The 13151-nt window shown below is 55.0% G+C and overlaps 1 protein-coding gene across 1 annotated transcript in view; it reads right to left on the minus strand.

Moving 5' to 3' along the window:
• LOC147096511 (E3 ubiquitin-protein ligase TRIM39-like) overlaps positions 1 to 4580 on the minus strand; it is a 16063-nt gene extending 11483 nt beyond the window's left edge. Inside the window, exons 1-2 of the mRNA XM_085973832.1 lie at positions 4356 to 4580; positions 3486 to 3672 (exon numbers count right to left, since the gene is read on the minus strand). Of these exons, the coding sequence (XP_085829958.1) occupies positions 3486 to 3672; positions 4356 to 4580 (412 nt within the window). The remainder of the gene's footprint in view (positions 1 to 3485; positions 3673 to 4355) is intronic.
• Between the last annotated feature and the right edge of the window lie 8571 nt (positions 4581 to 13151).

Here is a 13151-nt window from a genome sequence, read left to right on the forward strand (position 1 = left end):
TCAATGCATTGGCAGTAAATGGCACCAACCTGTCTGCGCCCAAACATTCCGCCCGGCAAAACGGCCCGACTCCAACTCGCTGCTCAAAAGTGCTTTCACTTTGCTGCCCTTCCGGGGGGCGCGGCTTCAATTGGAGCAAAGGTAGCTGTCCGGAGCTGGGCTCTCACCCCTACCCCGGCCTTTCCCCCCCCCTACCCCGGCCTTTCCCCCGGGAGCTGTCCGGAGCTGGACTCTCACCCCTACCCCGGCCTTTCCCCCCCCCCCCTACCCCGGCCTTTCCCCCGGGAGGAGTCCGGAGCTGAGCTCTCACCCCTACCCCGGCCTTTCCCCCCGCCTACCCCGGCCTTTCCCCCCCCCTACCCCGGCCTTTCCCCCCGCCTACCCCGGCCTTTCCCCCCCCTACCCCGGCCTTCCCCCCCGCCTACCCCGGCCTTCCCCCCCCCCTACCCCGGCCTTTCCCCCCCCCTACCCCGGCCTTTCCCCCGGGAGGTGTCCGGAGCTGAGCTCTCACCCCTACCCCGGCCTTTCCCCCCCCCCTACCCTGGCCTTTCCCCCCCCCCTACCCTGGCCTTTCCCCCCCCTACCCCGGCCTTTCCCCCGGGAGGAGTCCGGAGCTGAGCTCTCACCCCTACCCCGGCCTTTCCCCCCCCCCTACCCTGGCCTTTCCCCCCCCTACCCCGGCCTTTCCCCCCCCTACCCCGGCCTTTCCCCCGGGAGGAGTCCGGAGCTGGGCTCTCACCCCTACCCCGGCCTTTCCCCCCCCCCTACCCTGGCCTTTCCCCCCCCCCTACCCTGGCCTTTCCCCCCCCTACCCCGGCCTTTCCCCCCCCTACCCCGGCCTTTCCCCCGGGAGGTGTCCGGAGCTGGGCTCTCACCCCTACCCCGGCCTTTCCCCCCCCCTACCCCGGCCTTTCCCCCGGGAGGTGTCCGGAGCTGAGCTCTCACCCCTACCCCGGCCTTTCCCCCCCCCCTACCCTGGCCTTTCCCCCCCCTACCCCGGCCTTTCCCCCCCCTACCCCGGCCTTTCCCCCGGGAGGAGTCCGGAGCTGGGCTCTCACCCCTACCCCGGCCTTTCCCCCGGGAGGAGTCCGGAGCTGGGCTCTCACCCCTACCCCGGCCTTTCCCCCGGGAGCTGTCCGGAGCTGGGCTCTCACCCCTACCCCGGCCTTTCCCCCGGGAGGAGTCCGGAGCTGGGCTCTCACCCCTACCCCGGCCTTTCCCCCGGGAGGAGTCCGGAGCTGGGCTCTCACCCCTACCCCGGCCTTTCCCCCGGGAGGAGTCCGGAGCTGGGCTCTCACCCCTACCCCGGCCTTTCCCCCGGGAGCTGTCCGGAGCTGGGCTCTCACCCCTACCCCGGCCTTTCCCCCGGGAGCTGTCCGGAGCTGGGCTCTCACCCCTACCCCGGCCTTTCCCCCGGGAGGTGTCCGGAGCTGGGCTCTCACCCCTACCCCGGCCTTTCCCCCGGGAGGAGTCCGGAGCTGGGCTCTCACCCCTACCCCGGCCTTTCCCCCGGGAGCTGTCCGGAGCTGGGCTCTCACCCCTACCCCGGCCTTTCCCCCGGGAGCTGTCCGGAGCTGGGCTCTCACCCCTACCCCGGCCTTTCCCCCGGGAGGAGTCCGGAGCTGGGCTCTCACCCCTACCCCGGCCTTTCCCCCGGGAGCTGTCCGGAGCTGGGCTCTCACCCCTACCCCGGCCTTTCCCCCGGGAGGAGTCCGGAGCTGGGCTCTCACCCCTACCCCGGCCTTTCCCCCGGGAGGAGTCCGGAGCTGGGCTCTCACCCCTACCCCGGCCTTTCCCCCGGGAGCTGTCCGGAGCTGGGCTCTCACCCCTACCCCGGCCTTTCCCCCGGGAGCTGTCCGGAGCTGGGCTCTCACCCCTACCCCGGCCTTTCCCCCGGGAGGTGTCCGGAGCTGGGCTCTCACCCCTACCCCGGCCTTTCCCCCGGGAGCTGTCCGGAGCTGGGCTCTCACCCCTACCCCGGCCTTTCCCCCGGGAGGTGTCCGGAGCTGGGCTCTCACCCCTACCCCGGCCTTTCCCCCGGGAGGAGTCCGGAGCTGGGCTCTCACCCCTACCCCGGCCTTTCCCCCGGGAGCTGTCCGGAGCTGGGCTCTCACCCCTACCCCGGCCTTTCCCCCGGGAGCTGTCCGGAGCTGGGCTCTCACCCCTACCCCGGCCTTTCCCCCGGGAGGAGTCCGGAGCTGGGCTCTCACCCCTACCCCGGCCTTTCCCCCGGGAGCTGTCCGGAGCTGGGCTCTCACCCCTACCCCGGCCTTTCCCCCGGGAGGAGTCCGGAGCTGGGCTCTCACCCCTACCCCGGCCTTTCCCCCGGGAGGAGTCCGGAGCTGGGCTCTCACCCCTACCCCGGCCTTTCCCCCGGGAGCTGTCCGGAGCTGGGCTCTCACCCCTACCCCGGCCTTTCCCCCGGGAGCTGTCCGGAGCTGGGCTCTCACCCCTGCCCCGGCCTTTCCCCCGGGAGGTGTCCGGAGCTGGGCTCTCACCCCTACCCCGGCCTTTCCCCCGGGAGGAGTCCGGAGCTGGGCTCTCACCCCTACCCCGGCCTTTCCCCCGGGAGGAGTCCGGAGCTGGGCTCTCACCCCTACCCCGGCCTTTCCCCCGGGAGGAGTCCGGAGCTGGGCTCTCACCCCTACCCCGGCCTTTCCCCCGGGAGCTGTCCGGAGCTGGGCTCTCACCCCTACCCCGGCCTTTCCCCCGGGAGCTGTCCGGAGCTGGGCTCTCACCCCTACCCCGGCCTTTCCCCCGGGAGGTGTCCGGAGCTGGGCTCTCACCCCTACCCCGGCCTTTCCCCCGGGAGGAGTCCGGAGCTGGGCTCTCACCCCTACCCCGGCCTTTCCCCCGGGAGCTGTCCGGAGCTGGGCTCTCACCCCTACCCCGGCCTTTCCCCCGGGAGCTGTCCGGAGCTGGGCTCTCACCCCTACCCCGGCCTTTCCCCCGGGAGCTGTCCGGAGCTGGGCTCTCACCTCTACCCCGGCCTTTCCCCCGGGAGGAGTCCGGAGCTGGGCTCTCACCCCTACCCCGGCCTTTCCCCCGGGAGCTGTCCGGAGCTGGGCTCTCACCCCTACCCCGGCCTTTCCCCCGGGAGCTGTCCGGAGCTGGGCTCTCCCCCCTACCCCGGCCTTTCCCCCGGGAGGAGTCCGGAGCTGGGCTCTCCCCCCTACCCCGGCCTTTCCCCCGGGAGGAGTCCGGAGCTGGGCTCTCACCCCTACCCCGGCCTTTCCCCCGGGAGGAGTCCGGAGCTGGGCTCTCACCCCTACCCCGGCCTTTCCCCCGGGAGGAGTCCGGAGCTGGGCTCTCACCCCTACCCCGGCCTTTCCCCCGGGAGGAGTCCGGAGCTGGGCTCTCACCCCTACCCCGGCCTTTCCCCCGGGAGGAGTCCGGAGCTGGGCTCTCACCCCTACCCCGGCCTTTCCCCACATTTCACATTCGGGGGCCGCTCCGTCTGCTGCAGTGAGCCCAGCCCCAGGAACCTTTCCACATCCAGTTGTCCCGAGTCCGCTTCATTGGAAGCGACAGGTGCGGATCTTCACTCACTTCCACATTTTCACACGGCAGCCTGTTGCCCAGCCCAAGGAGTGAGTTCATGTCTGAGAAATTGTGGACCAGAACCAGGGCTGGTGGGTCCATGGGGGTCCCTGTGGGCTGCAGTATGGACACCTGAGAATGACATTTACATCCAAGCAATCCCATATAATCTTCAGTCGGATTCCCAGTCAGATTGTATCCAGCTTGTGAAGAATGTACTGAGACAATTCACTCAAATAATTGCGTTTTATTTTGAATTTGCAGAGTGATGAAAATGGAGTGTGGAACTCTCCTCGGTCTGTTCCTTGTTTGTGGTCCAGGATCTGGTGAGCAATCTCTCTCTCTCTCGGTAATGTTTCTATGTTTTGACATTCTATACAGGTTGTGTTCTTTAACAGTAGCTTCACTGACTTTGTTCATGTTGTGCATGACATAATTATAGGATGTCACTTCTGGTACCTGGAGAAGTGAATTTTTTTTCAAATACTTTTCCTCTCCTCATCTCAAAGTGTGAAATCTTGCTGCCATAGAATTCCATGGGCCCCCCTCTCTCTTGCACTTGTACAAGTGGCCATTCTGAATTTTCCTCACCTGATTTTTGCACAGTCACATTTTCCAACAGGATTCAATTAACATTGACCAGGAATGGGAATCCTGGCTGATTTTTCAGTTTCCCAGCGCAGGATCAGTTGTAACACTCTTACCCCTGCCACAGGTGCGATCAGCTACATTAACACAGACCTTAAATGAAATGAAAAGAATCGAGTGCTGACTTGCTGCCTCTCCAACAGTCACTCGATCTAGTCTCTCCAAACCTGCTGAATCTTTGTATCTACACCTGCCCCTTCCTCTTGATCAGGTTCTCCAGAAAGAAAAGGTGATGATCGGATTGCTATGCTCTCCTCTCCTCTACTGTTGATGATTTGGTAAATAACCAGCATCTTCAGTTGTCTCTTACTCCCAGCCTGCCTTTCCTTCTCCCTACAATCCTTGGGAAGGATAATCTCTTCCTTACTTGTACTTGGGATGCGAGAGCCCATCCCTAGTTGCCTTGAAGGTATTGACAGCCAACCACATAGTGTGGGCCTGGAGTCCCATGTACGGTAACAACAGCAGCTTTCCCTTCGCTGAAAGACATCAGTGAAGCAGTTAGACTTTTACAACAGTGTGGCAGATCTCATGGTCCTTTTTCTGGTGCCAGCCCACAAATTCCCAGATTAATGAAGATTAATTTCACAATTTGCCATGTGGGATTTGAAGTCCGATCTCTGGGTTGCTCGTCCAGTATCATAACCACCAGGCTACCCAATCCATTACCCAACTACCAACATATTGTCCTTGCATCAGAGCTTTCTAAAGTTACAGAAGCTGCCGTTAACTCTTCAATGCTTGACCTCCTTGTAAGTCCTGGCCTGATCCGTGATTGCACTGTGGTTTTCGGAATGATTGTTCCATTTATGACCTAGTTAAACACCTCTGCATTCCTGTTCCTGAATGCTTTGACGATTCATTTGTTATTACCGCAGACATTTCAAAAACCATTCGCCAGTTCCAACACCAGGCACTTCTGGACAAACCAGCAGTATGTGGTCTCCCATCGCCTATGTTAACACTTGTGTAGTTTCCCCTCAAATTGCTCCACCTATGCTGTGGTCGACGACTCACCTTTGACACTCTCCATTAACTCAGGGGTGCCTCAAGGCTCCAGTCCCCCTCTCACTCTGTTCTCCTCCATGTCAGTGACTCCTCCAAACATCATCCAACCATATCCATTCCTTACCGATTATTTCACTCTACTTCTCTCACATCGTACATGCTTAGCGCACACACCTCCGTTCCTCTCAGTGCAATGGCTGGATCACTGCTTCTCGACCAGCTTTCATTAATAAATTCCCATTTCTTTCAATTCTTCATGTCCAGTGTAAGCGACTGCCTATTACCTTCGATGGTTCCTCCCCTGGTCCTTCTTCATCTGTTGATATCTTAGTCTCACTGAACTCTGGTGAAACTCCCATGTCTCCTCCATTCCTGAAGTTGCCTCTTCCATGGCAAACATTTTTCCCCAGTTAAGTCTGAACTCTACGTATCCCAATCTATCCAACACTTGAGCACTGCTCCCATATGTGAGAGGATCTTCTGACACCAGGGAAAGGTACAAGTAAAAAAGTCTGATATTCAATGTCTCTTCTCTAGTTTACAGTGTTGGTCTCGGTCTCTTGCCTTTATCAATAATTCTATGTTCTGTGCTGCTCTGAGATTCTTTATACTGTTTTTTAGGTGAACACGTGCTGTCCTACACACTACTTCTCGTCCTGCATCTTTGTAAATCAAGACTCATTGCACAGTCTCATTATCTCATTCTTTCCCAGGACCTCCTCACTTCTGTAATACTTTTCTTTACCAGAATCTCCCAGCATTGAAAACTCCAGCATGGTGTCCCTTAAGCAGTTTTTCCTGGTATTCTTCCACTGTTTCTGCCTTCCTGGTGTCCCACACTATTGCGCTTTGATCCATCACACAGGTTTCTCAATTTAAAAAAAAAATGCCGTAACGCAACCAAGAAAATTCTCTGATAAAATGCATTGTCCTTTTCTCTTTGAATACATCGCCCAGCACTTGATAAAGCATATGGTCAGTATCCATGCCTGAAAATACACATGACTCCACTCATAATATACATGAACTGCACAATCTTTGACTGTATCAGATAATATTAATCGAGGGACCTAGAAATGGAGAGACTCCAGTATCCACACAGAAGAATATACCATATTGGTAAACAAATATTGCCAGTAAATATTATTCACTTGACATGTAATTCTAAATTGTGTCTTTTTGTAGGGCGAAGACAAAAATTAAAATATCAGGTAAATTTTTTTATATATAGTTGGACATTTTTACATTTCAGTTAGGGAAGGGACATTTCAATAAGGTATTGGCATGTTATTTAATTAATCATTGACTCTAGTTATTGTGATAAATGTTTACACTTCTCTTCAGTCTGTGCAACCCCATTATACACACTTCAATTTACCAGACATACTCTGTTGTTTTGTTCATTTTTAATGGTCTCCAACTTATTATCTTTTTTTCGTTTATGGGATCAGGGCGTCGCTGGCAATGCCAGCATTTATTGCCCATCCCTAGTTGCCCTTCAGAAGGTGGTGGTGAGCCGCCTTCTTGAACCGCTGCAGTCCATGTGGTGACGGTGCTCCCACAGTGCTGTTAGGTAGGGAGTTCCAGGATTTTGACCCAGCAACGATGAAGGATCGGCGATATACTTCCAAGTCAGGATGGTGTGTGACTTGGAGGAGAACTTGGAGGTGGTGGTGTTCCCATGCGCCTGCTGCCCTTGTCCTTCTAGGTGGAAGAGGTCGCGGGTTTGGGAGGTGCTGCCGAAGAAGCCTTGGCGAGTTGCTGCAGTGCATCTTGTAGATGGTACACACTGCAGCCACGGTACGCTGGTGGTGGAGGGAGTGAATGTTTAAGGTGGTGGATGGGGTGCCAATCAAGCGGGCTGCTTTGTCCTGGATGGTGTCGAGGTTCTTGAGTGCTGTTGGAGCTGCACTCATCCAGGCAAGTGGAGAGTATTCCATCACACTCCTGACTTGTGCCTTGTAGATGGTGGAAAGGCTTTGGGGAGTCAGGAGGTGACATAGTGGTTAGCACTGTTGCCTCACAGCGCCAGGGACCCGGGTTCAAATCCGGCCTCGGGTGACTGTCTGTGTGGAGTTTGCACGTTCTCCCCGTGTTTGCGTGGGTTTTCTCCGGGTGCTCCGGTTTCCTCCCACAGTCCAAAGATGTGCAGGTTAGGTTGATTGGCCATGATAAAAAAATTGGCCCTTAGTGTTAGGGGGGATTAAATACGTGGGGTTACTGGGATGGCTGTCGGTGTAGGGACCGGGTGCTAGGGTTTGGATGATCAGCCATGATCTCGTTGAATGGCGGAGCAGGCTCGAAGGGCTGAATGGCCTACTCCTGTTCCTATCTTCTATGTTTCTATGTGAGACACTCACCGCAGAATACCCAGCCTCTGACCTGCTCTTGTTGCCACAGTATTTATGTGGCTGGTCGTTAAGTTTCTGGTGAATGGTGACCCCTAGGATGTTGAGAGTGGGAGATTCGCCGATGGTAATGACATTGAATGTCAAGGGGAGGTGGTTAGACTCTCGCTTGTTGGAGGTAGTCATTGCCTGGCACTTCTGTGGCGTGAATGTTACCTGCCACTTGTCAGCCCAAGCCTCAACGTTGTCCAGGTCTTGTTGCATGCAGGCATGGACTGCTTCATTATGTGAGGTGTTGTGAATGGCGCTGAACACTGTGCAGTCATCAGCGAACATCCCCATTTCTGACCTTATGTTGGAGGAAAGGTCATTGATGAAGCAGCTGAAGATGGTTGGGCCTAGGACAAGGCCCTGAGGAACTCTTGCAGCGATGTCCTGGAGCTGCGATGATTGACCTTCAACCACCACAACCATCTTTCTTTATGCTAGGTATGACTCCAGCCAGTGGAGCGTTTTTCCCCTGATTCATAGAAACATAGAAGATAGGAGCAGGAGTAGGCCGTTCAGCCCCTCGAGCCTGCTCCGCCATTCAATGAGATCATGGCTGATCATCCAAACTCAGTACCCTGTCCCTGCTTTCTCCCCATATCACTTTAGCCTTAAGAAATATATCTAACTCCTTCTTGAATATATTTAATGAATTGGCCTCAACTGCCTTCTGTGGTAGAGAATTCCACAGGTTCACCACTCTCTGGGTGAAGAAATTCCTCCTCATCTCAGTCCTAAATGGCTTACCCCTTATCCTTAGACTGTGACCCCTGGTTCTGGACTCCCCTGCCATCAGGAACATCCTTCCTGCATCTAGTCTGTCTAGTCTTGTTAGAATTTTATAAGTTTCAATGAGATCCCCTCATTCTTCTAAACTCCAGCGAGTATAAGCTCAATCGACCCAATCTCTCCTCATACGTCATTCCTGCCATCCCAGGTATCAGTCTGGTGAATCTTCGCTGCACTCCCTCCATGGCAAGAACATCCTTCCTCAGATAAGGCGACCAAAACTGCACACAATACTCAAGATGTGGTCTCACCAAGGCCCTGTGCAACTGTAGCAAGACATCCTTGCTCCTGTACTCAAACCCTCTCGCTACGAAGGCCAACGTACCATTTGCCTTCTTAACCGCCTGCTGCACCTGCATGCTTACCTTCAGCGACTGGTGCACAAGGACACCCAGGTCTCGTTGCACTTCCCCTTCTCCCAATCCATTGCCGTTCAGATAATAATCTGCCTTCCTGTTTTTGCCACCAAAGTGGATAACCTCGCATTTATCCACATTGGGCAGATGCGTGCCAAATGCAGTATAATCACCCAACCTGTCCAAATCATACTGGAGTTTCTCGGCATCCTCCTCACAGCACACACGCCCACCCAGCTTTGTGTCGTCTGCAAAGATATTACATCTATTTCCCTCGTCTAGATCATTAATATATATTGTGAATAGCTGGGGTCCTAGGACCGATCCCTGGGGTACCCCACTAGTCACTGCCTGCCACTCGGAAAAAGACCCGTTTATTCCAACTCTTTGCTTCCTGTCTGCCAACCAGTTCTTATCTAAGTCAGTACCTTGCCCCCAATCCCATGTGCCTTAACATTACACGCTAATCTCTTATGCGGGACCTTATCGAAAGCCTTCTGAAAGTCCAAATACACCACATCCACTGGTTCTCCCTTATCTATTCTACCAGTTACATCCTCAAAAAATTCTAGTAGATTAGTTAAGCACAATTTACCTTTTGTAAATTCATGTTGACTTTGTCCGATCCTGTCACTGGTTTCCAAGTGCTCTGCTATTACATCTTTTGTAATGGACCATTTTCCCCACTACCGATGTCAGGCTTACCGGTCTATAATTCCCCGTTTTCTCTCTACCACCTTTTTTGAACAGTGGGGTAACATTAGCTACGCTCCAATCCATGGGAACTGTTCCAGAGTCTATAGAATTTTGGAAGATGACCAGCAATGCATCTACTATTTCTAGGGCCACTTCCTTAAGTACCCTAGGATATAGATTATCAGGCCCTGGGGATTTATCGGCCTTTAATCCCATCAATTTCTCTAACACCATTTCCCTACAAATACTGATTTCATTCAGTTCCTCCCTCTCATTAGAACCTATGTTCCCTGACATCTCTGGGAGGTTATTTGTGTCCTCCTTTGTGAAGACAGAACCAAAGTATGTATTTATTTGGTCTGCCATTTCTTTGTTCCCCATTATAAATTCCCCTGATTCTGACTGCAAGGGACCTACGCTTGACTTCACCAATCTTTTTCTCTTCACATATCTATAAAAGCTTTTACAGTCAGTTTTTATGTTCCCTGAAAGCTTACTCTCATACTCCATTTCCCCTTCTTAATTAATCCCTTTGTCCTCCTTTGTTGAATCCTAAACTGCTCCCAATCCTCAGGTTTACTGCTTTTTCTGGCCAATTTATATGTCCTCTCCTTGGATCTTATGCTATCCCTAATTTCCCTTGTTAGCCATGGTTGAGTCACCTTTTTTGTTTTATTTTTATGCCAAACAGGGATGAACAAATTCTGTAGTTCATCCATGCGATCTTTGAATGTTTGCCATTGCCTATCCACCGTCAACCCTTTGAGTGACATTCCCCAATCAATCCTACCCAAGTTGCGCCTCATACCATCGTAGTTTCCTTTATTTAAATTCAGGACCCTAGTCTCTGAGTCAACTACTTCACTCTCCATCTTAATGAAGAATTCTATCATATTATGATCGCTCCGACCCAAGGGGCCTCGCACAACAAGTATAAAAATGTAGGGCTTGCTGTTACAATTTGGAGAAGTCTGGCTAAAGACAGAGCAGACTGTCTCCCCACCGGTGTAATAAAGACGACTTGATTATCGATCTGAAAACCTTGTGTCGAGTGTTGGTTTAAAATACTCCACATCAACTCTCATCTATCCTCCTCAAAAAATTCAATCAAGTTTGTCAGACACGACCTTCCCTTAACAAATCCCTGCTGACTATCCTGTATTAATCCGTGTCTTTCTAAATGAAGATTTATCCTGTCCTTCAGAATTCTTTCCAATAATTTTCCCACCACCGAGGTTAGGCTGGCTGGCCTGTAATTACTCAGTCTATCCTTTTCTCCCTTTTTAAACAAGGGTACCACATTAGCAGTCCTCCAGTACCACACCAGAAGCCAGAGAGGATTGGAAAATGATGGTCAGGGCCTCTGCTATTTCCCCTTTTGCTTCACTTAGCCTGGGATACATTTCATCCGGGCCTGGGGATTTATCCACATTTAAAGCTGCTAAACCCCTTAATACTTCCTCTCTCACTATGTTTATTTCAGCTGATATTTCACACTCCTCCCTGATAGCAATGTCTGTTTCGCCCCTCTCCTTTGTGAAAACAGACGCAAAGTATTCATTAAGAACCCTACCGACGTCTCCCGCCTCCACACACAGATTACCCTCATGATCTCTAATAGGCCCTACCCTTTCTTTAGTTATCCTCTTACTCTTAATATATTTATAAAACATCTTTGGGGTTTTCCTTGATTTTACTTGTCAAGAACTTTTCATGCTCTCTCTTTGCTTGCCTAATATCCTTTTTAATTGCACCCCTGCACTTTCTGTACTCCTCTAAAGATTCTGGAGTATTTAGCCCTCGATATCTGTCATACGCCTCCCTTTTTTCCTTTATCCTACCCTGCATGTTCCTAGACATCCAGGGGGCTCTAGATTTGTCCACCTTTTTTCTTTAAGGGCACATATTTGGTCTGAACCCTCCAGATCTCCTCCTTGAATGCCTCCCACTGCTCTGACACTGATTTACCTTCAAGTAGCTGTTTCCAGTCCACTATGGCTAAATCCCCTCTGAGCTTAGCAAAATTTGCATTTCCCCAATTTAGAATTTTTATTCCTGGTCTATCCTTGTCCTTTTCCATAACTACCTTAAATCTAACTGAATTATGGTCACTAGCACCAAAATGCTCCCCCACTGATACGTCTTCTACCTGCCCAGCTTCATTCCCTGAAACGAAGTCCAGAACTGCCCCCTCCCTTGTTGGGCTTGCTACATACTGGCTAAAAAAAAGTTCTCCTGGATGCATTTTAGGAATTCCGCACCCTCTATACCCATCACACTAATTTTATCCCAGTTAATATTGGGTAGTTGAAATCCCCTACTATTACTGCCCTTTAGTTTATGCACTTCTCAGTAATTTCTTTATATATTTGTCTACATAAGGTTCCGGAGGCTGCTGGAGTCCCAGAGTGGCTGAAGCTTCTGAGCCCGGAGACTGAGAGGAAGGAGACAAGACCCGGGCCCGCTCCTCGCCGCCCAGGAGGGGCCGCCTCGCCCTTCAATCCCCGGCACCGCTCCTCGCCGCCCAGTAGAGGCCGCCTCGCCCTTCAATCCCCGGGTCCGCTCCTCGCCGCCCAGGAGGGGCCGCCTCGCCCTTCAATCCCCGGCACCGCTCCTCGCCGCCCAGTAGAGGCCGCCTCGCCCTTCAATCCCCGGCACCGCTCCTCGCCGCCCAGCAGGGGCCGCTCCTCGCCGCCCAGGAGGGGCCGCCTCGCCCTTCAATCCCCAGCACCGCTCCTCGCCGCCCAGTAGAGGCCGCCTCGCCCTTCAATCCCCGGGTCCGCTCCTCGCCGCCCAGGAGGGGCCGCCTCGCCCTTCACTCCCCGGGCCCGCTCCTCGCCGCCCAGGAGGGGCCGCCTCACCCTTCAATCCCCGGGTCCGCTCCTCGCCGCCCAGGAGGGGCCGCCTCGCCCTTCAATCCCCGGCACCGCTCCTCGCCGCCCAGGAGGGGCCGCCTCGCCCTTCACTCCCCGGGCCCGCTCCTCGCCGCCCAGGAGGGGCCGCCTCGCCCTTCAATCCCCGGGTCCGCTCCTCGCCGCCCAGGAGGGGCCGCCTCGCCCTTCAATCCCCGGGTCCGCTCCTCGCCGCCCAGGAGGGGCCGCCTCGCCCTTCAATCCCCGGGTCCGCTCCTCGCCGCCCAGGAGGGGCCGCCTCGCCCTTCAATCCCCGGGTCCGCTCCTCGCCGCCCAGGAGGGGCCACCTCGCCCTTCAATCCCCGGGTCCGCTCCTCGCCGCCCAGGAGGGGCCACCTCGCCCTTCAATCCCCGGGTCCGCTCCTCGCCGCCCAGGAGGGGCCGCCTCACCCTTCAATCCCCGGCTGGCAGATGCGAACCAGCCATTGCGCTCCCGCTCAACCGCTTCACACCGGCTCCCGCTCCCCCCCGCCAATCACCGCCCGCTCCCGGCAGCCAATCACCGCCCGCTGCCACTCCCCGCCAATCACCGCCCACTTCCACTCCCCCCACCCCCCCACACACCTGCCACTCCCCCCCCCACACACCTGCCACTCCCACTCCCCGCCAATCACCACCCAGTCCCCGCCAATCACCACCCACGCCCCTCCCACTTTCCGCCAATCACCCCCCGCTCCCGCTCTCCCTGCCAATCACCGCCTGCTCCCGCTCTTCCCGCCAATCACCGCCCACTCCCAGCTCCCACTTCCCGTCAATCACCGCCCGCTCCCGCTCTCCCTGCCAATCACCGCCTGCTCCCGCTCTTC

Source organism: Somniosus microcephalus, unplaced genomic scaffold (assembly GCF_052327205.1).
Source record: "Somniosus microcephalus isolate GS21.2 unplaced genomic scaffold, FLI_Smic_1.0 unresolved_chr1, whole genome shotgun sequence".
Lineage (NCBI taxonomy): Eukaryota > Metazoa > Chordata > Chondrichthyes > Squaliformes > Somniosidae > Somniosus > Somniosus microcephalus.